The sequence below is a fragment of the Cetorhinus maximus genome, chromosome 1 (assembly GCF_964194155.1).
Source record: "Cetorhinus maximus chromosome 1, sCetMax3.hap1.1, whole genome shotgun sequence".
Taxonomy (NCBI): Eukaryota; Metazoa; Chordata; class Chondrichthyes; order Lamniformes; family Cetorhinidae; genus Cetorhinus; species Cetorhinus maximus.
This window is the reverse complement of record NC_135879.1, coordinates 47,948,036-47,971,444: the sequence shown is the minus strand read 5'-3', so window position 1 is coordinate 47,971,444 and position 23,409 is coordinate 47,948,036. Positions and strand designations below refer to the sequence as shown.

The 23,409-nt window shown below is 44.4% G+C and overlaps 1 protein-coding gene across 1 annotated transcript in view; it reads right to left on the bottom strand.

The window, feature by feature from the left end:
* ctso (cathepsin O) overlaps window positions 1-15,741 on the bottom strand; it is an 86,812-nt gene extending 71,071 nt beyond the window's left edge. Inside the window, exon 1 of the mRNA XM_078540670.1 lies at window positions 15,438-15,741. Coding sequence (XP_078396796.1) covers window positions 15,438-15,641 — 204 coding nt within the window. The 5' untranslated portion in view covers window positions 15,642-15,741. The remainder of the gene's footprint in view (window positions 1-15,437) is intronic.
* Window positions 15,742-23,409: the final 7,668 nt, after the last annotated feature.

Genomic DNA, 23,409 nt, shown 5'->3' with positions numbered 1-23,409 from the left:
CGTCAGCAGTAGGGAAAATGCTAGAGTCCATTCTAAAGGATGTGATAAGAGGAGACTTAGAAAATATCAACAGGCTTGGACAAAGTCAACATGGATTTAAGAAAGGGAAATCATGTTTGACAAACCTACTGGAGTTTTTTGAGTGTGCAGCTAGCAGGATAGATAAGGGAGAAGCAGTGGATGTGGTGTATTTGGATTTTCAGAAAGCTTTTGCTAAAGTCCCACATTAGAGATTCATGTGCAAAATTAAAGCACGTGGGATTGGGGTAATATATTGGCATGGATTGAGAATTGGTTAGCAGACAGGGAACAGAAAGTAGGAATAAATAGGTCTTTTTCAGAGTGGTAGGCAGTGACCAGTGGGGTACCACAGGGATCAGTGCTTGGGCTCCAGCTATTCACAATATATATCAATGATTTGGATGAAGGGGCCAAAAGTAATATTTCCAAGTTTGCTGACGACACAAAGCTACATGGGAATGTAAGTGATGAGGCGGATGTTAAAAGGCTTCAAGCGATTTAGACAAGTTGAGTGAGTGGGCAAATACATGGCAGATGCAGTATAATATGGATAAGTGTGAAGTCATCACTTCGGTGAGAAAAACAGAATGGCAGAGTATTATTTAAATGGTGATAGATTGGAAAATGTTGATGTACAAAGGGACCTGGGTGTCCTTGTACACCAATCACTGAAAGCAAGCATGAAGGTGCAGCAAGCACTTCGGAAGGCACATGATATGTTGACCTTCATTGCGAGAGGACTTGAGTACAGGAGCAAGGATGTCTTACTGCAGCTGTACAGGGCCTTGGTGAGACTACACCTAGAGTATTGTATGCATTTTTGGTCTCCTTACCCAAGAGAGGATATACTTGCCATACAGGGAGTGCAGCAAAGGTTCACCAGACGGATTCCTGGAATGGCAGGATTGTTATATGAGGTCGCCTAAGCCTGTATTCACTGGAGTTTAGAGAATGAAAGGGGATCTCATTGAAACATATAAAATTCTGACAGGGCTGGACAGACTGGATGCAGGGATGATGTTTCCTCTGGCTGGAAGGTCTAGAACAAGGGGACACAATCTCAGGATAAGGGGTAGACCATTTAGGACTGAGATAAGGAGAAACTTCTTCACTCAGAGGGTGGTATTGTGTACCCTGGAATAGTTATTTCCCAACTTTAATCACTTTGTAACCATGTGTCTGTAATGGATTAAATCAAACCCATGTGTTTCTATTTGTGCCATTAACTTGTCTATGTTGCAAACACATTCAGATAGAGAGCCTTTAATTTCATTTTTTATCACTATTCTTTGCATGGATCTGATCCACTGATGCACTATTACCATTAAATTCTCTGTCCTTTCCTGTCCCACTCTGCTTGTCTTTCCCCATATCACTACTCTGTTGCCTTGTCTTTTCCCTTTATTTCTAAACCTCCCTTCACTTGACTCATCCCCCAACATTTTTAGTTTAAGGCCCCATCTACAGACCTAGTTACACGATTCGCTAGAACACTGACCCCAGGCTGGTTTAAGTGGAACCCATTCCAATAGAACAGGTACCCTTTCCCCAGCACTGATGCCAGATCTCCATGAATTGAAATCCCTTTTTCCAAGGCCATTCTTTGAGCCAGGTGTTCAATTCACTAAATGCTATGCCAATTGAGGTTCCTCATTTTAATTTGGACCCTAACTCCTCAAATTGTTTCAGCAGAACATCACTTCTTCTTCTTATGTTGTTGGTTCCTTCGTAGACTAAAACAACTGGATCTTCTCCTCCCACTCCAGGTTTGTCTCCAGCCACGAGGAGATGGCCTTCATCCTGGCACCAGACAGGCGTCAAAATCCTCGGAGCTCCTGGTCACGGCTGCAGAGAACAGCATCTATTTCCTGGACTATACTGTCCCTTATCACTATCACATTCCTTTTCAATTGCCCCACTAGAATGGCATCCTGCACCATGGTGCAAAGCTCAGTTTGCCCATCCACCCTGCAATCCTTGTTCTCAGACACACAGGAAATAAGTTCCTCTTTTCTTTTTATTCATTCATGGGATGTGGGCTTCGGTGGCTGGGCCAACATTTATTGCCCATCCCTAGTTGCCCTTGAGAGGGTGGTGCTGAGCTGACTTCTTGAACCACTGCAGTTCATGTGGTGTAGGTACACCCACAGGCTGTTAGGGAGGGAGTTCCAGGATTTTGACCCAGCAACAGTGAAGGAACTGTAATATATTTCCAAGTCAGGATGGTGAGCTACTCGGAGAGGAACCTCCAGGTGGTGGTGTTCCCATCTAACTGCTGCCCTTGTCCACTAGTAGTAGTGGTAGCGGTCATGGGTTTGGAAGGTGCTATCTAAGGAGCCTTGGTGAATTCCTGCAGTGCATCTTGGTACACACTGCTACTACTGTGTGTTGGAGGGAGTGAATGTTTGTGGATGTGGTGTCAATCAAGCGGGCTGCTTTGTCCTGGATGGTGTCCAGCTTCTTGAGTGTTGTGGAAGCTGCACTCATCCAGGCAAGTGGAAGGTATTCCATCACACTCTTGACTTGTGCCTTGTAGATAGTGGACAGGCTTTGGGGAGTCAGGAGGTGAGTTACTCATCGCAGGATTCCTAACCTCTGACCTGCTCTTGTAGCCACAGTATTTATATGGCTAGTCCAGTTCAGTTTCTGGTCAATGGTAACCCCCAGGATGTTGATAGTGGGGGATCCAGTGATGGTAATGCCATTGAACATCAAGGGGTGATGGCTGGATTCTCTCTTGTTGGAGATGGTCATTGCCTGACACTTGTGTGGCATGAATGTTTCTTGCCAATTGTCAGCCTAAGCCTGGATATTGTCCAGGTCTTGCTGCATTTGGACATGGACTGCTTCAGTGTCTGAGGAGTCACGAATGGTGCTGAACATTGTGCAATCATCAGCGAACATCCCTACTTTTGGCCTTATGATGGAAGGAAGGTCATTGATGAAGCAGCTGAAGATGATTGGGCCTAGGACACTACCCTGAGGAACTCTTGCAGTGATGTCCTGCAGCTGAGATGACTGACCTCCAACAACCACAACCATCTTCCTTTGTGCTAGGTACAACTCCAGCCAGCAGAGAGTTTTCCCCCTGATTCCCTGTTGATCAAAGTTAAGGGCTGAGGCTCCTCCATAACTGCATCCTGGACCCTAATGCCTGTCTGATTCTAAGTCGCACCCTCCTCTCCCTGGCTACTGACTAACTCTAAAGTTCCACTTAGCAGAATAGATAAGGGAGAACCAGTGGATGGGGTGTATTTGGACATTCAGAAAGCTTTTGATAAAGTCCCACATAAGAGGTTAATGTGTAAAACTAAAGCACATGGGATTGGGGGTAATATATTGTCATGGGTTGAGAACTGGTTAGTAGACAGGAAACAGAGAGTAGGAATAAATGGGTCTTTTTTGGAATGGCAGGCAATGACTAGTAGGATAGGAATGTAGGAACGGGAGAAGGTCATCTAAGCTGTTGAACCCGCTCCGCCATTCAATACGATCGTGGCTGATTGAACACTTTAATGCCTTTTACCCACACTATCCCCATAACCCTTTACATTATTGTTAATCAGAAATCTATCAATCTCTAACTTAAACGTACTCAATGACTGAGCTTCCACGGCCCGCTGGTGTAGAGAATTCCAAAGATTCACAAACCTCTGAGTAAAGAAATTTCTCCTCATCTCGGTCCTAAGTGGCTTCCCCCTTATTTTGAAATTGTGTCACCTGGCGCTAGTCTCCCCATCCAGGGGAAACATCTTAACTGCATCTACTCTGTCTATTCCTTTATGTATTTTGTAGGTTTCAATGAGATCATCCTTCAAAACTCTAGAGAATACAGGCCCAGGTTACCCCAATCTCTCTTTGTAAAATAGTCCTGCCATCCCTGGAACAAGTCTGGTGAACCTTCTGCACACCCTCTATGGCAATATTATCCTTTTTGAGGCAAAGGGACCAAAACTGCACACAGTACTCCAGATGTGGTCTAACCAAGCTTCTGTATAATTGAAGTAAGACTTCACTACTGCTGTACTCAAATCCTCTCGTGATAAAGGCTAACATTCCATTAGCCTTCCTAATTTTCTGCTGCACCTGCATGTTAGCTTTCAGTGACTTATGGATAAGGACACCTAGGTCCCTTTGTACATCTACACTTTCTAATCTGTTTAGGAAATACTGTGTGCTTCTACCAAAGTAGATAACCTCACATTTTTCCACATTATATTCCATCTGCCATGTTCTTGCCCACTCACGGGCCAGAATTTTTCCATTGGCGAGCTGGCGGCGGGGCCCACATGGGATGATGTCAAGGGCGGGGTGGGGGGGGGCAAATCCCCGATGTCATCCCGCCCTATTTAAATATTCAGGAAGGCGGGGGCACAGTGAAATCAGATGTCCGCCCGCCGACCTGTCAATGGCCAATTTAGGCCATTGACAGGATAATTAAGCTAATTAAAGGCCCTGCCCATCCAACCTTAAGGTTGGCGGGCAGGCCAGGAGCCCCAGCGGGCTTCTGAAAAAACATGAAACCTCATCCACCAGCGGGATGAGGTTTCATGTCTGTTTTAAAAAACTTTAATAAACTTCATGTGATATTCATTAACATGTCCCATCTCGTGTGACATTGTCACATGAGGGGGACATGTTAATAATTTTTTTATTTTTCAATTTTTGAAGTTTATAAAACTTTCAGCGATCTCCCTGAGACAGCACTTAGTCTCAGGGAGATATGCGCTCTTCCGTGCACACGCGCGAAAGAGCGCACTTTGACAGTTGGGGAATCCCTCCCTCCGCCGCACAGGAAGCGCATAGCACTTCCTGTCGGGCAGCCCGCCCACTCAAAATGGCGGCAGGGCTCATTTCAGCGGCGGCGATCAGCTGCCCGCCCGCCGCCGAGCTGGTGGGGCCCGCCCGCCCATCAAGGGCAAAATTCTGCCCACTAAGTCTGTCGAAATTCTCCTGTAGCCGCTTTACACCTTACTCACAACACACATTCCCACCTAGCTTTGTATCATTGATGTATATTGTGAACAACTGGGGCCCAAGTACTGATCCTTGCTGTACCCACTAGTCACAGCCTACCAATGCGAGAATGACCCGTTTATTCCTACTCTCTGTTTTCTGCCTGTTAACCAATGCTTAAACCATGCCAGTATATTGCTTCCTGTCCCATGTGCTTTTATTTTGCTAATCAACCTCCTGTAGGGGGTTTTATCAAAAGCCTACTTGAAAATCCAAGTATACTACTTCCATCGATTCACCTTTATCAATTTTGTTCGTAACATTCTCAAAGACTCCAACAAGTTCATCAAACATGATTTCTTATTTGCAAATCCATGCTGACTCTGCCCAATCAGATCATGATTATCCAGATATCCATTTATCACATCTTTTATAATAGATTCTAGCATTTTCCCTACTACTGATACTACTACTTTGAACACATCTGTAGTTCCCTGTTTTCCCTCCCTTCTTAAATAGTGGGATGACATTGTTACCTTCAGATCTTCAGGGACCATTCCAGAATCTGTAGAATTTTGGAAGATGATCACCAATGCATCCACTATCTCCATAGCAACCTTTTTCAACACACTGGGATGCAGAATATCAGGTCCCGAGGACTTATCAACTTTCAGTCCCATTAATTTCTCCAATACAACCTTCTTACTTATACCAATTTCCTTCAATTCCTCATTCTCCCTCGTCCTTGGATCTCTAAATCTGGGAGATTTCCTGTATCTTCCTCAGTGAAAACAGACACAAAGCTTCTCTGCCATTTCTTTACTCCCCATTATTTTCCTGATTCTGTCTGTAATGGACCCACATTCGTCTTAACCAAATGCTTTCTTTTTACACACCTATAGAAGCTTTTACAGTCCGTTTTTATGCTTTTTGCTAGCTTACATTCATATTCTATTCTCCCTTTTTTAAAACAGTTTCTTGGTCTTCCTTTGCTGTATTCTAAAATCCTCTCAACCCTCAGGTTTACTACTACTTCTGGCATCTTAATAAGCCTTTTCTTTTAATCTCATCCAATTCTTGACTTCCTTTGTCAGCCCCGGTTGATTAACATTTTCAGTTTTCTGCACCTTGAGGGAATGTATAGGTGCTGGAAGCTATGTAATAGTTATTTGAAGACTATCCATTGCCTATGTACAGTCATACCTTTTAATGTATTTTCCCAATCCACCTCAGCCAATTTGTTCCTCATGCCTTCATAATTTCCTTTATTCAACTTTAACACCCTTGCTTCAGAGTGAACTACCTCACTTTCAAACAATGTAATATTCTATCATATTGTGGTCACTCATCCCTAAAGGTTATTTTACAACAAGATTATTAATTAGCCCTTTTTCATCATGATACTAAGTTTAAAATAGCCTGCCCTCTAGTCGGCTTCTCAACATACTGCTCTAGAACGCCATCCCTAACACACTCCAGAAACTTGTCTTCCACAGCATTAGTGCTCAATTGGTTTACCCAGTCTATACACAGATTGAAGTCACCCATGATTACCGTATTGCCCATGCTACATGCTTCTCTCATCTCCTGATGCCCCACATTACCACTACTGTTTGGTGGCCGATAAACAACTCCAACCAATGTCTGCTGCCCCTTGCTGTTTCTTAGCTCCACCCAAACAGATTCCACACATTGTTCTTCTGATCTGAGATCCTCCCTTACTGGTCCCATCCCATATTATCAGCACAACTCTACCTCCTCTACCTTCTTGTCTGTCCTTCCTAAACGTCAAATATCCTTGAAAATTCAGTTCCCAGTCTTGGTCACTATGCAGCCATGTTTCCGTAATGGCAATTAGATCATACCCATTTACCTCTATTTGTGCCTTTACATCATCTACCTTATTGCGAATGCTGCGTGCATTCAGGTAGAGTGCCCTTAACTTTGCCTTTTTGACATCATTCCACATTTGAAGAATACTCAATGCTCTGCTTTGTTTCTCGTGCCTTCTGGTCTCATTGCTACTTCGAACTTTACTTTCTTCCATTTAGGGCCACCTCTCAGATTCTCACCCCCCTGACAAGCTACCACAGGGATCAGTGCTTGGGCCCCAGCTATTCACAATATATATCAATGATTTGGATGAGGGGACCAAATGTGATGTTTCCAAGTTTGCTGTCGACACGAAACTTGGTGGGAATGTGAATGGTGAGGAGGATGTTAAGAGGCTTCAAGGCGACTTAGGCAAGTTGAGTGAGTGGGCAAATACATGGCAGGTGCAGTTTAACATGGATAAATGTGAAGTTATTCACTTTGGTAGGAAAAACAGAATGCCAGAGTATGATTTAAATGGCGATAGATTGGGAAATGTTGATGTACAAAGGGACCTGGGTGTCCTTGTACACCAATCACTGAAAGCAAGCATGAAGGTGCAGCAAGTAGTTAAGAAGGTAAATGGTATGTTGGCCTTCATTGTAACGGGATTTGAGTACAGGAGCAAGGATGTCTTACTGCAGCTGTACAGGGCCTTGGTGAGACCACACCTGGAGTACTGTGTACAGTTTTGGTCTCCTTACCTAAGAAAGGATATACTTGCCATATAGGGAGTGCAGCGAAGGTTCACCAGATGGATTCCTTGGATGGCAGGATTGTCATATGTGGAGAGATTGGATCAACTAGGCCTGTATTCACTAGAGTTTAGAAGAATGAGAGGAGATCTCATTGAAACATATGAAATTCTGACAGGGGTGGAAAGACTGGATGCAGGGATGATGTTTCCTCTGGCTGGCGGGGGTCTAGAACAAGGGGTCACAATCTCAGGATAAGGGGTAGGCCATGAGCTGAGGAGAAACTTCTTCACTCAGATGGTGGTGAACCTGTGGAATTCTCTACCACAAGGGGCTGTGGAGGCCAAGTCACTGAATATATTTAAGAAGGAAATAGATAGATTTCTAGAGTCTAAAGGCATCAAGGGGTATGGGGAGAGAGCGGGAGTACAGCGTTGAGATAGAGGATCAGCCATGATCATATTGAATGGCCGAGCAAACTCGAAAGGCCGAATGACCTACTCCTGCTTCAATTTTCTATGTTTCTGTGTTTAATCTAAGGGAGTGTGACTGCCTCCCGGAATAAAGTCTCTAGGTAATTCTCCCCATCCCTGATTCCCCGCAATGTCAGCAGCTCGGACTCCAACTTAATAATTTTAAGACGAAGCTTCTTGAGCTGCAGACACTTACCACAGGTATGATTGTTTGGGATTGCAGTGCTGTCCACAAACCCTCACATGTTGCAATCAAGGCACACCACCTGCCCTGCCATATCTGTTTAAACTTAATTACTGTTTTATTTGATTAGTTAATTAGATACTAATTTAATAAAACAAGAACAAGTTACAGTTCCTTAAAAGAAAGATGTTCACCAGCAACTGAAAGTATAACAAAAAGAATAAGATGCAGCACCTCTTTCCCCCTCTGCACTGAATTCCCACTTGCACCGAATTTTTTGAACTCTGTTTATGAAGCACTCCTTCTACAAACGCTCTAAGCTCCACAATCCCTTTCTAAAGCCCAGGAACTCATATATTTCATTAATATTCTTTAACCTGTCCTGCCATCTTCAAAGATTTGTGCACAAACACTCCCAGGTCTCTGTTCTTGCATCCCTTTAGAAATATATTATTTAGCTTGTATTGTCTCCCCTCATTCTTCCTACCAAAATATCTCTGTTTTTTGCATTGAATTTCATCTGCCATTCCTCTCTGCCCATTCACCAGCCTGGCCATATCCTCCGGAAATCTAATTACTAATCTTCCTCACTGTTTACTACACTTCCAAAGCTTTGTGTCATCTGCTATTATTGAAATAGTGCTCTCTACCCCCCAACTTCAAGTCATCAATTTATATCAAGGCCAGCTGCAGTCCTAACACTAAACCTTCAAAAACCCAACTGTAAACCTCCCTTCAGTCCAACCAATTGTCACAACCCTGTTTTCCATCCCTTAGGCATTTTTTCTACCCATGTTGCTACCGCTCATTTTGTCCCATGTGCTTTAATTTTGTTAACAAGCATAATATGTGGCACTGTATTGTGAACGTCCATATGCACAATATAAAGCACACTGCCCTCACCCACCTTGTTACATCATCAAAAATCTCAATCAAGTTCGTCAAACATGATTTGCCTTAAACAAATTGGTCCATTTTGTCCAAGTAGTTGCTAATTTTTCCTGGATTATTGGCTGGGATTTTCGGCTCCGGTGAGGTGAGTTCCCCCAGAGCGGATGCAGCAGGTCATTCAAATTTCCATTCATTTCTGCAGGACTGGAAGGTCCCAACAGCGGGAAGAGCTGAAAAATTCTGGCCATTGTTTCTAAAAATTTCCCCTGCACTGACCTTAAATGGACTGGCAAGTAATTGCCATGGTTATCCTTTTCCTCTGCTTTGAAGAAGGGTGTAATATTAGAAATCCTCAGTATTTAAGGCAGATTGGAATGTTTTGGGTCACACCACTGCAATGTCTACCCTTACTTGCCATTCAGGGATACATCCCATTAGATCAGGTAACTTATCCACCATTTAACATTATCTTCATCCATTTTCATCCAGTGTCCTGGAAAGCTCTAGTTTACCGTAGCTTTTGCAAAGTCCTCTTCAATGCAAACCCTGATGCAAAGTACTCATGTAGTACCTCAGCCACACCTTCTGCACCCCCCAAGAGATCTCCATTCAGGTTCCTCTCGGCCCCGCAACTCCTCCAACAATGCTTTTACTGCAAATGTGCCTATGCAACACTTTTATACTAGCCACTGATTTATTCTTGTACTATACTTTTCCGCTCATATTTCCTCTCACAAGTTTCTTTTTTTAATATTTAGACTGATTCTCCCTTGTATTATCAAGTTGACAGCCGTCATACACCTCTGTTTTCTGCTTCATCCTATTCTCTAACTCCTTTGCCATTCAGGGCACTCTGGATTTAATTATTCCTTTTTGGTCCCCTGTGGGAATGTATCTAGACCATGGTGAGTCATTTCCTCATAAAGGTTTGCTCATTGCTCCCTTACATTTCTGGCTCCCAGTTATTGATTCCAATTTAACCAGGGTATCTCCTCAAATCACTGAAATTGGGCCACCTCTAATTAGATATTTTTATTCTAGATTGTTCCTTATTCTTCTAATCTAAATCATATTGACCATTCTTCACGAGATGCTCACCAAACGTGACATTCTCCCACCTCATTCCCCAAAACCAGTTCCAGCATTGTCTCCTTCCATAATGATATGGAAACATAATGATCAAGAAAATTCTGTTGAACACACTTCAGAAATTGCTCCCATTCTCTGCCCTGAACTCAATTGTTACCCCATTCAATATCGGGGAAGTCTTCCATTATCACTACCTATAGTTCTTGCAACTCTCACCGTACCTCTTTGCAAATCTGCTCCTCTGTATCCTTCCCTCTTTTCTTTTAATATTCTTCCACGGGATGTGGACATCGCTGGCTAGGCCAGTATTTATTGCCCTTCCCTAATTGCCTTGAGAAGGTGGTGGTGAGCTGCCTTCTTGAACTGCTGAAGTCCATGTAGTGTAGGTACACCTACAGTGCAGTTGGGAGGCCTATACAATGCACTAGGTAGCATGACAGCTCCTTCATTGTTACTTAACTCCAACCAAATAAGATATTCTCTCTTTTTAGCACCAGAATATTTTCTTTAATAAAAACTTTTACCCTCTGTTCCCTTTCTTTGGTTCCATATTTTTCCTAAATATCTTGTACCCAGGAATATTAAGCACCTAATCCTCATGTTTCATTCAAAAAGGGAGGGAGACAGAAAGCAGGAAATACAGGTCAGTTAGCTTAACATCTATCATAGGGAAAATATTAGAAGCTATTATTAAAGACATTATAGCAGGCCACTTAGAAAAATTCAAGGTAATCGGGCAGAGTCAACATGGTTTTGAGAAAGGGAAATCATGTTTAACCAATTTACTGGCGTTCTTTGAAGAAGTAGCGTATTCTGTGGATAAAGGGGAACCGGTGGATGTACTTTACGCAGATGTCCAGAAGGCATTTAATAAGGTGCCACATCAAAGGTTCTTGTGCAAAATAAATGCTCATGGTGTAGGGGGTAACATATTGGCATGGATAGAAGCTTGGCTGGCTAACAGGAAACAGAATGGGTCATTTTCTGGTCAGCAAGACGTAACGAGGGATGTGCCACAGGGATCATTATTGGGGTCTCAACTTTTTATAATTTATATAAATGATGTGGATGAAGGGACCAAAGACATGGTTGCTAACTTTGCTGATGACACAAAGATAGGTAGGAAAGTAAGTTGTGAAGAGTTGTGTCTGCAAAGGCATATAGATAGGTTAAGTGAGTGGGCAAAGATCTGGCAAATGGAGTATACTGTGGGAAAATGTGAAATTGTTCATTTTGGCAGGAAGAACAAAAACGCATGTTATCTACATGGTGAGAGATTGCAGAGCTCGGAGATTCAGAGGGATCTGAGTCCTAGTGCATGAATCACAAAAGTATGCAAGTACAGCAAGTAATTAGGAAAGCTAACAGGATTATATCATTCATTGCAACAAAAATTGAATACAAAAGTAGGGAGGTTATGCTTCATTTATAGAGGGTATTGGTGAGATCACATCTGGAGTACTGTGTACAATATTGGTCTCCTTATTTAGGGAAGGATGTAAATGTGTTGGAAGCAGTTCAGAGAAGGTTTACTAGACTAATACTGGAACGGATGGGTTAGAAAGGTTGGACAGGCTGGGCTTGTATCCACTGGAGTTTAGAAGAGTAAGAGGCGACTTGATTGACCCTGAGGGGTCTTGACAGGGTGGATGTGGAGAGGATATTTCCTCTTGTAGGAAAATCTAGGACCAGGAGCTTAAAAATAAGGGGTCAGTCATTTAAGACAGATGTGAGGAAAAAAATTTTCTGTCAGAGGGTCGTGAGTCTTTGGAACTCTCTTCCTAAAAAGACGGTGGAAGCAGATCTTTGAATATTTTTAAGGCAGAAGTAGATAGATTATTGATAAGCAAGGGGGTGACAGGTTATTGGGGGTAAGCAGGAATGTGGAGTTGAGGTTACAATCAGATCAGCTATGATCTCACTGAATGGTGGAAAAGGCTCAAGGGGCCGAGTGGCCTCGTCCTGCTCCTAATTCATATGTTCGTATGTTTTACATTTGAACAGACAGAAGGGACATTGCTTTTAAGTCTTATCCAGAGGACATGGAACTGTAGCCATGTTCTCTAGAATTGGAAAATATTCATGGTAACCTTACAAAAAGATACTGCCAAAGGTGCAAAAGTGAATTACTAGAATAATGCCAGAACTCAGAGGTTATAATAGTCAGAAAAGAGTGAACACGCTGAGCTTTTCTTGTGAAAAAAAGGCTGAGGGTGACCGAATAGAGGTCTTTAAAATTGAAGGGGTTTGATAGGGTAGAAAGAAAATGTGGAACTTGTGGCCCTCAGGAGAAACCTTACTGAGAGAGGAGTTAGAATATGGAACTTGCTATCACATGAGATAGTTGGGGTGAATAGCATAGAAGCATTTAAAGGAAGCTATTAAGGCACAAAGGAAAAAGCAATGAGATGCTGAAAGGGTTAAATGAAGTAGGATGGCAGGATGGTGCATAAAACACCAGTCCAGCCAAATGTTGTGTCTTGGAATGTAATTCTAAGTAATTTCTATGATTCCAAAATTAATTATGACCACAATTTTTTGTTTCTTTGTATTTTCCACATTAGCCTGGATGTTGCAGTGATAATGATAGTGAAACTGTCTGCGCTCGCCATCATTGCTCCATTAAACTGGCAATAGCTTCTGAAATCAACAAATACACAGAATGAGTTAACAGCGCAAATAGAGGCAAATAGGTATGATTTGGTGGCGATTACTGAGACGTGGTTACAGGGAGAACAGGTTTGGGAGTTGAATATCCAAGGGTACTCAATGTTTCGGAAGGATAGGCAGGAAGGAAAAGGAGGTGGTGTAGCTTTGTTAGTAAAAGAAGAGATCAATGCTATAGTGAGGAATGATATAGGCACTGGAGAGCAAGACGCAGAGTCAGTCTGGGTAGAAATAAGAAATAGCAGGGAAAAGAAGGCCCTGGTGGGAGTAATCTATAGGTCCCCAAACAGTAGTTCAGCAGTAGGGCACAGTATAAACTAGGAAATACTGGGAGCATGTAAGAAAGGCACGGCAATAATCATGGGTAATTTTAATATGCATATAGGCTGGACTAATCAAATTGGCAAGGGTAGCCTTGAGGGACAGTTCATAGAGTGTATTAGAGATTGTTTCTTGGAGCAATATGTTGTGGGACCAACCAGGGAGCAGGCTATTCTGGATTTGGTTTTGTGTAATGAGATGCGATGAATTAATGATCTCATAGTAAAGGATCATCTAGGGAAGAGTGATCATAGCATGCTAGAATTTCAAGTTCAGTTTGAGAGCGAGAAACTGGAGTCCTATACTAGTGTTCTGGAGTTAAACAAAGGTAACTACGTATGCATTAGGGCAGATTTGGCCCTAGTGGACTGGGCAGGAAGACTACAAGGTAGGACAATTGATGAACAGTGGCAGATATTTAAGGAGATATTCAATTCCTCCCAAGTAAAATATATTTCAAAGAGGAAGAAAGATGGTAAGAGGGGGAAAAAGCATCCATGGCTAAGCAAGGAAGTTAAAGATAATATAAAGGCAAAAGCTAAGGCATACCAAATTGCAAAGGTCAGTGGCAGGTTGAAAGATTGGGAAACTTTTAAAGATCAACAAAGGGTTACTAAAACAATAATAAAAAGAACCAAGGTAAATAATGAAAGAAAACTAGCGCAAAATGTAAAAACTGATAGCGAAAGCTTCTACAAGTATATAAAAGGAAAGAGAGTAGCTAAAGTGAATGCTGGTCCCTTGGAGGACGAGACTGGGGAGTTAGTGGGGAACGCAGAAATGGCAGAGATGCTTAATCAATATTTTGCCTCAGTTTTCACGGTGGAGGACACTAGTACCACCCCAATAGTAACAGGTAGTGCAGAGGGTATAGAGAAGGAGGAACTTAGAACAATCACCATCACTAGAGAAAAAGTACTGGGCAAACTATTGGGATTAAAGGGTGACAAGTCTCCAGGACCTGATGGTCTACATCCCAGGGTCTTAAAGGAAGTGGCAGCGGAGATAGTGGATGCATTGGCTATAATATTCCAAAATTCCCTGGATCCTGGAAAGGTTCCAGTGGATTGGAAAAATGCTAATATAACGCCCTTATTCAAAAAGGAGCAGGGGGGTGGGGGGGGTAGGCAGAAAGTAGGAAACCATAGACCAGTTAGTTTAATGTCTGTCGTTGGGAAATTGTTGGAATCCATTATTAAGGAAGTAGTAATGGGGCATTTGGAAAGTCAAAATGCAATCCATCAGAGTCAGCATGGTTATATGAAGAGTAAATTGTATTTGACTAATTATTGTTATTACTGTTCAACACCATCACTGTCCCAGGCTAATGGTATACTTGTGGAATGTCAAATTTCTTCATTATAATAACAACTTCCACATTATAATTTTTTTTTTAAAGTTTGCTTATAAAAAGTTTAGCTTCTATCTTAATCTACTCATAAATATTTATTTCACAATGTGAAATTTTAAGTTAAATATGAAGGGATTCAGTACTTTTAACTTCCTGGTCTGCTGTCGGTGAGAATACTTCAATGTGATTTGATGCTTAATAAAAACAGAAAATGCTGGAAAAACTCAGCAGGTCTGGCAGCATCTGTGGAGGGAGAAACACAGTTAACGTTTCGAGTCCATATGGCTCTTCGGGGCTAAAAAAAAAACCGTGTGAAATTTTGAGATTGGTCTTGTGGCGCAGTGGTAGCATCCCTGGCTCTGAGCCGGAAATTCCAGGTTTGAGTTCTACTCCAAGACTTGATGGCCACGGACAGTGGGTTCATAAGGTGGCCAAGCAGGTTTATAAACCTGCAAAGCCTTCCACTGCACCTATGACAGGAGGTGGTTAAGAGCGGGAGAGTCTCCCGGTCAGCCAGAACCTGCAGAAGACAATAGCAAACCCTTGCAGTACCTTGCCAAGCATAAGCATTGACCAACACATGGAAGCCCATGGTTGCCAATGCCCTCGTAGGGCATGGTACCTGAAGAGAGAGAGAAGTTTGAATTATTCAACAGAGAAGATAATCAAAGCCAATATGGACAGATCTCAAGCAAATCTGTTGGCTCACTGCCAGTGTCAGTCTCCTTTTAATTTGCCCCACTATTTAGTAGTTGCTTAAAAATGATCTTGCACTTCAATAGGCCTGCAAGCAACATCGTAGTTGATTAAGAACAAACAGCAGATTCCCTGTTCCGATCTGACTTCGCCGATTGTGCACAGAGAATGATAGCAGGGCCGGAGGAGATAATACAGCCGACTGTGGCCCAACACTGTACCTGAAACACTTGGTATTTGTGAATAAACTGGGGGCTCCCTGCCGAGTAGCTCCGATTGTACTTCGCTACAAACCGCTGGAAGAGTTTCTCTGAGTGACCGGCAGCCGCTTCTCGACTCTCGTTTCCCGGCAGCTGGAAATAGAGCGACCCAGAGAAAGCGAGTTGGGTGCTGGACAAGCACAGAAGCAGGAATGCCCAAGGCATGGTGCTGGAGTCAAGGAGCCGGACGCAAACAAAGAGCTTGTGCACCCTGAGTGTCAGTCAGCCTGCAGCTACTGCTCCCGCCCGGCTGACATCCGGACCACATACACATCCCAACAACATCCGTTGGTTTCACTTTCACTTTAAAGCTCCTCTACTTGCTCAGCTGAACGTACATCCTAAATTGCAATTGTAATTTACCCTACTTTTGTTAAAAACAAATCTTAATTCCCCTGGAACGCTTCCTGAAAGGGTGATGATAACAGATTAAGTACTTTGAAAAGAGACAGTCCTTTGGTAGTGTAGAACTTGAGTATTGCTGAAAAAAGACATTTTGTCAAGCTTTTCATCTTGCCCTTATCAGGACAATGGCAAGAATACCAATGTCAGGGGAAGCAACAACAGACTGGTGGATGGTATCAAACAATATGCCCCTTCAGCTGTTCGCAACAGGCAGTGTACAGACCGTACCCAACCAGCCCCTGCTTGCAAAACGCAAAACAGAGTGTCCAACGTTAGATGTGATTCCGCGATTGGACAACATTTGCTAAATAATCCTCAGTGTGCTAAAAATTACACTGACAACCAAGTTAAGATTGCCAGTTTAACTCTCAAACTTGCAAACTCTTTTGGCAAAAGAGACCAAGACCCAACTGTGCTTGCTGTAGTCACTTCTGACCTGTCCATAGATGGCTAATCAGTTTTGTGCCAGATATGTTCAAGGCTGAGTGCCTTGATCTTGAGAGAATGAAGGTGGGTGGCATCCTGGAGGGGCATTCAGGGCAGGAGAGAGTAAAGGTTTCATGTGGGATAATGGAATCAAAGACTGATGTGAGGGAGCGATTGAGTGCGTCAACAGCTTTGGGAGGATCACAGTTAATGAATGGCTAAAGGCAAGACATTTGGAAATTTTAAAATGCAGTTGTAAGTGAATTTCCAAGTCATAAATAAGACTGCATACACTGCATAAACTATATAAACTGGAGTACCTTTTAAATATGTATGATTTCAGGCCAGATGCAACCTGAACTGCGATCAGTTGATATAATCTATTGACAGCTTATTTTCTAAAACACAATTAGATGTTGAGGCACTCTGTTCAGGGATTTTGACTTTCCTAATGTGTAATTCATCTGTGACCACAGCCAATGGATCCTGCAGGTGTGTGCTTCTTATCCTGGGAGCAGGTACACCTTTATGTTCTCCAGCTCTCCCAGTTGCCACAGCTTTTCACCCACCCTGTGCACCTGGAAGGATGGATACCCGCTGAAGTGATGGTTGATGACATCGATAAGGAACTCAAGGACTGAGGCAGAGGAGACTATAATGCAAGCCACACAGAGTGACTGTTGAGCAAGCCACCGATCTCCTCAAAATGAGATTAAGGTGCCTGGACTGATTGGGTGGGATTCTTCAATATGCCCCAGCAAAGATCTCCATGCTAGTGGTGGTCTCTGCTTTAGACAGCCTAGTGCTGCAGAGAGGGGAGACCCTGGCTACTGAGAAATTAACCACATGCCTATGAAACCTTGCAACTGGGGGAATTCAACCATTATGCCAAAGCCTCTGGTTCTCTTGGCCTGACTGTCTGCATCGATTCTGAATTTGATGTACAGGTTGGCCTTCCCAAAGAGGGCATCAGCCATCAGCTTGATGTAGCGATATGTGTCAGAGTACAGTGTGAGGCATTCTCAGAAGAAGATGACGCTGAGGAGGAGTCGCAGCATCCTGTTAGACATGAGGGACCATTTGGAGAGCACCAAACTCAAAGGTGCCAGGGAGGGTCAGGAGTCAGTATACTCATGAGTTTCACCTGAAACTTATCACTTCAGCCATCCAGACAAATAATGGTCCACACTCCAAGCACACAAAAGTAATAGATGGCGGTTGGTTTATCCTACTGTTTATGGGGCAAATTAACTCTGGACTCATCTCTACAGTTTTTTTCCCATTTTCCTTTGTGCAGCTCATTGTGCCACATGCTGAGGTGAAAGATTGCTCTTCCTGTTGTGAGGGTATGACTTGGTAGCAAGCTCATCTTTGCATTTGGCTGTGTGGTGTGCTGTTGTCAGTGGATGGCTGCTACTTGGTTCCAGCATCATTTGTGGCACTGTTATGCTGGCTGGGGATTTGCAGCATCTGCTCTGTGGTCTTAGGGTTTATCTGTCCAACTGGTGTCAGAGCCGGAGTTTGAGGCTCTTCTTGTTGCTGGTTCCACTCTTGACTGTTATCTACTTGAGGTGTTGTGATAACCATCTGAATGGTTGGCTGGCCTGACCAATGAGGGGCTTCTGGCACCTGTTCTGCAAAGAGAGAAGACAATTCAGAGTTGAAGTCCCAGTTGAGAGAAACTGTCTGTTTGGAGCTCTCAGGAACTTTCAGTTCTGTATAATTTACAACAGTGGTTGTCCTGACACTTTCTGCTGTTTTGAGGAGATTCAGAGCTACTCAGGCATCTCTGCTGAAGAGAGAAAAAGACTGGCTATGGATGATGTACATCAGTTTGAAGGTTTGATTGTCACCATACCTTAATGGTTCCAGAATCATGACTATGACCAGGTGTCGGATTTCTCTGGGCCCATAAAGTGGTGTGTCTGCTGTTTGTAGACAGAGGTCTATCGCCCATGCTTCTTTGTCCAATAGGAATGTAACACTGGCTCCAATGTCCAATTTAAAGTTTGTGAGATGGCCATTAACCAAGATGGCTGCATTCCAGAACAAAAATCCAGAATCTTGGACCTCACCCAATAAGCACGATTGTGTGCCCTCTGACTGACTGTCTCGATCTGGTGAATCCTCTTGGAATCTTCTTTGCATTTTGATGTTTTGACTTTGCACGGCTTCCCGAAATGTCCTATTCAGTTACATTGAAAAAGTTGGGATGAAATTACCAGACATTGATCATGCCTGTGGGGGTGCTTTGCTCCACAGCCAGTGCTTTGCTCCACATGGTCGCTCTACTGGTCAATTAGGGTATTGCTTCTCTTGGCCTGGAGTATCCCTGTTTCTGTGTTGTTTCACAAACTGGACAGTGGGGTTTACTTTTTGACATAGTTTGCTTTCTCCCTTTAATATGGATCTATGCTGCAAATGGATTTCAGATTGCCTGACAATCTGGATGGCTTCTGTGATTCTGTAAAGTGTGCGTACAGTGTGCACACTCTGTCTCTCTGCTTCTTGAACCACAGAGTCCTCGGGTACATACTTGCCCAGATATTGATAGTTTCTAACACTGGTTATTGTCATTGACCTCCATTTCTCAACCATCATCCATCTTCACCCGTTTCAGCTCATAAGCTGCCAATATGCTCATCCATGCCCTGATCGCCTCCCAACTCAACTACTCCAACATTCTCCTGAACGGCCTCCATCCCCTGAAAACATCAGCTCATCTTAACCTGCTGTCCATAACCTGCATTGTCCTGCTCACCCATTACTGTTGACAACAGTGTTGGGGTGTAGGGGAAGGATAAGAAAATGAAGGGTTTGGTGTTTGTTAGTTTGGAGCCAGCACTCTCGCCATGATTGTCAGGCTGCAAGGGCTGCTGTGGGGCTTTGGAGCTTTCCCTGAGCAGTAGCTCGCAAATGAAATACATAAGAGTCTGGATCAGGGCAAATCAATCTCAGTGCCTTGTCTTCCAGAGTCTGCCAATATAACATTAACTGCAGTTCATAGTGATTCACTGTGGCCCTGAGTTTAACAGTTTACTCTAGATGCAACCAAATAAAACAACAAAAAAGATGTTGGAAATTTAGACGTAATTGATTTACTTTAACATGTCTAAGTAACTGCCACGTATGAAGCGCATTGAATCCTTCATCCAAACCCAACATCACTCAACAAAATCAGCCTCTTCCCAAGGGCCCAAGCACTGTTCCCTCCCACAGGGATTTCACCCCCAGATTCTCAAGTTCACAGGCTTTCTTGAGGGTTAGATCTTCCTTTGCATAAAGCATGTCTGAGAGTGCATCGTCCACCACTCCTCCAACTATTCTACCCCTGATTGGCTCAAATTTCATGGCACTGGAACCACAGTCTTCAGCCATTCTGTACAGTTCATTAATGAAGTGGTTTGATACAACTGAATGGCTTGATAGGCCATTTCAGAGGGCAGTTAAATGTCAACAACATTACTGTGGATCTGGAGGCCAGACCAGGCAATAACGACAGATTTCCTTCCCTAAAGAACATTAGTGGATCAGATGGGTTTTTACGACAATCAACATTGTTACATGGTCATCATTAGATTTTTAATTCTAGAGTTTTATTGATTGAGTTCAAATTCCACCATCTGCCATGGTGGGATTCGTTAATGAAGGAGTCAACAGACTCAGCTTGCTGCTGGACAAGTTTGTTAAATATAGCCCTTTCAAGGATTTTGTTACTTCTGAGGTTAAAATGGTCTAATGATTTTAAAACTTCATCAAATTTTGCAGGTGATTCGTTGATTCCTTGTCTAGCTATTATTTTATTGGCTATCGGGCATACCGAATAAAGCAGCGGGTGGAATTTTCTGTGCCCATTGGTGTTGGGTGTGCTTGGTGGCTTGAGTGGAGAATATAGTGAGAAGGCCAAAAATCGGTTTCATAACATCGTGAAGCCAGTTTGCAATCATCTGATCTGCCCGTCAATGGCCATCAGACATCGGGAACCTCATTGTAATTCTTCTGCATATCATTATAAGGCCAGCTAGCCAAAACCATCCCCAACGGTACATCATCCAAGCCTGTCGCGTGATTGCTCCTGAATGTGTTTAACAACAGTATATATAAGGCGTGTATTTGGCAAGCTGCACTTCAAGGGGAACTCGGAGGTGAGTGCACAGTAATGTTGCACAGCACTCACAAGGGTCACCTATTGGAGTTCAAGGTTGAGGCACTGTGCATCCAGGCAAGGGCACAGGCAAGTCACTTTTTCCCAGCTGGTTGACAGTGCAGTGCTGGGGCAAGGGCAGCCCTGAGGCAAGTTGGGGGTGGTGGTGCAAGGGTTGCCCGGCGGTTGAAGTGACTTGGGAGGGGAGGTGGGCAAGGGCTGCACTGCGGTTGGTGGTAGTGCACAAGCACATCCGTGGTGGGCAGCCACATTAACATGCTTGGAGTGCAGCCTCTAGCTTATCCGCCCACTGAAGCAATGCAGAAGCATGAAAGTGCCACCAAATGCTCCTGAATTTTTCACCCCTCAGGCACAGACTGCAAACCAATGAGTGTTTTAGTGGACTGCAGAACAGTTGGATGCCTGTGCATGTTGTACAATCTCCTTGCTAAAGCTGGCCATGAGGCAGTCACTGGTGGAGGCGCTCACTGCCCCTTGCAATTCATCATTCAGGTTGGTCCAGTCTCCCCCATGGTTCAAGCTAACAGTGCAGCCTTGTAGCGTGGGTTAGGAGAATGTCTGCGCCTGAGCTGAGAGCACAGCATGCAGACCAGTGGGCAAAGCTGCTGCCAATCGGTCAGGTGGAGTGGGGCGGAGGTGGATGGGGTTTTGGGCAGACATGCAGCGCACTAAACTCTGGCCATCCAAATGTTGCCCAGCACTCTCTAGGGGGCATTGAGTGGCCTTCGGACTTAACCAACAGAGGTGCTTAGAACACCCAAGCTAACCCACGCGTCTCTCTCTTTCGTCCTGCATGAAGAGTACATCAGAAGCATGGAGGCTTGTGACCTAGATGTATGCCTCGTGGTGTACAAAGAGCAGAGACGAAGGAGAAGAGAGTGATGGAGGTGTCTGACTGGGCAGAGGGAGGGGCAGCAACCTCAGGAAGAAGGGGTGGCTGGGGCTCCTGCACACGCCACTGAAGAGCCACAGCGAGCGATCGCTGTTCGGCACCTAACTACACCCAAGGTCTATAACTGCCGCCATTCATTCCTGCATATGTCCAAGGTCCAGTGTCACCGAAGATTGAGCATGTCTAGGGAACTGGTCGGTCACATCTGTCAGCGACTGCAGGATTTGGCGCCATGGGGACATGGAGGGCATCCACTGCCAGTGGCTGTGAAAGTGACAGCAGCCAGTGTCTCCTTTCAGGGTTCCACAGGTGACCTCTGTGCAAAATCGCAAGCCTCCACCTACAAATGCATTCATGAGGTCACGGACGCCAGCATTGCGAAGGCACACAACTTCATGCAACTTGTCCAGAGCCAGGAAAGCCAGGATGCAAGAGCAGTGGGATTTTCCAAGATCTCAGGTCTCCCACAGAAACAGGGTGCCTTTGATTGCACTCATATGATGCTCAGATTTCTGTAGCTACAAGCGGTTGATTATGTCAACCATAAGGGCTTCCACTCACTGAATGTTCAGCTGGTGTGCGACCACCACAAACACATCCTGCAGGTCTGCACACAGTTTCCAGGGAATGTCCACAAGTCCTACATTCTCAGTTGGTAACAGATCACTGATGTCTTCCAGGGTCCACAGAGGCTGCAGGGATGGCTCCTTGGGGTCAAGGACAGACGGCATGGCTGATGACACCTGTGCGGTGGCCTCAGACTGCAGCAGAGCGACGCTATAATGAGGCTCATTCAGCAACTCGCGCCTTGGTGGAGCAAATCATCGGGATGCTGAAAATGAGGTTCCAGTGCCTGGACCGGTCTGGTGGAGACCTGCAATATAGTTCACAGGGGGTGTCACACATCGGTGTTGCCTGCTGCGCCCTTTACAACCTGGCGCTGCAACAGGGAGAGGACTGGCTGAGGAGGAGATGGAGAAGCTGGATGTCTCCTCCAATGAGGAGGATGTTGGCAGAGATGAGGGTGAGGAGATCCTCGAAGGTGATGATGATGGTGATGAGGCCATCGCAATGGCCAGATGAGACAGTCGCACTCGAGAGGCCATCTTAGCTGCTAGATTCGCGGAGGATGATGGTGACATGCAGTGAGGAAACACCATAGATCCTCACATTGCATCTGCAAATGTTTGACTCCAGTCTGGCTTATGGCAGTGCACATACCCTCTGTGATAATGCTCCAGTCATGGAGACGTATCGGAGGCCCTAATAGTTGCTCAATTCCAGGAGGATGATGACAACATGTAGTGAGGACACCCTATAGATCTTCACATAGTCTCCGTGAATGTCTAACTCCTGTCTGGCCGAGGGCAGCTCGCTTGCACTCTGTGATCAGGATCATATCATGGAGACGCAGCCATGTAACTTTAAATGCACCTGATCCTTTGTCAGCCTTCAGCACCTGACCCCTTCAGGAGCACAGCGTCACTGGTCACAGATGATAATGAGATGGGATCCAACCCCAACTCATAGGTTCTGAAAGCACACAGAGAGAATGACGAAACTCTGTGACGCCTGCCCACAACATTCTGGCAGCAATGACAAGCACCGGCATCAGCAATGTGTCCAGTAAGTCATAGAGTCATGGAGTCATAGAGGTCTACAGCACAGAAAAAGGCCCTTCGGCCCATCAAGTCTGCACTGGTCAAACAAGTACCTAACTATTCCAATCCCATTTTCCAGCACCAGGCCCATAGCCAGTGAGTTTGAGGTCGGACCATGACTTTGGTCTGAAGGCTGCACAAAGTACAGAGCAGAGGCCCTGGATTGAGACACCTGCCTTTAACTTGTGCAGGGACCAAGGTTTCACACCTGCGTGACACAAACACTGCTCATCAGAACAAGGAGCCATGGACGGGGAGACATTCTTGGGAGTTTATTTACAATTGTAAACATTATCTGCAAATGATTAACACCCGTCCCAAGGTTGTGCAACCAATTCTCCTTAACTTTCGTAACCCTGCTGTTATGTCTTGGTGCTCCCCTGA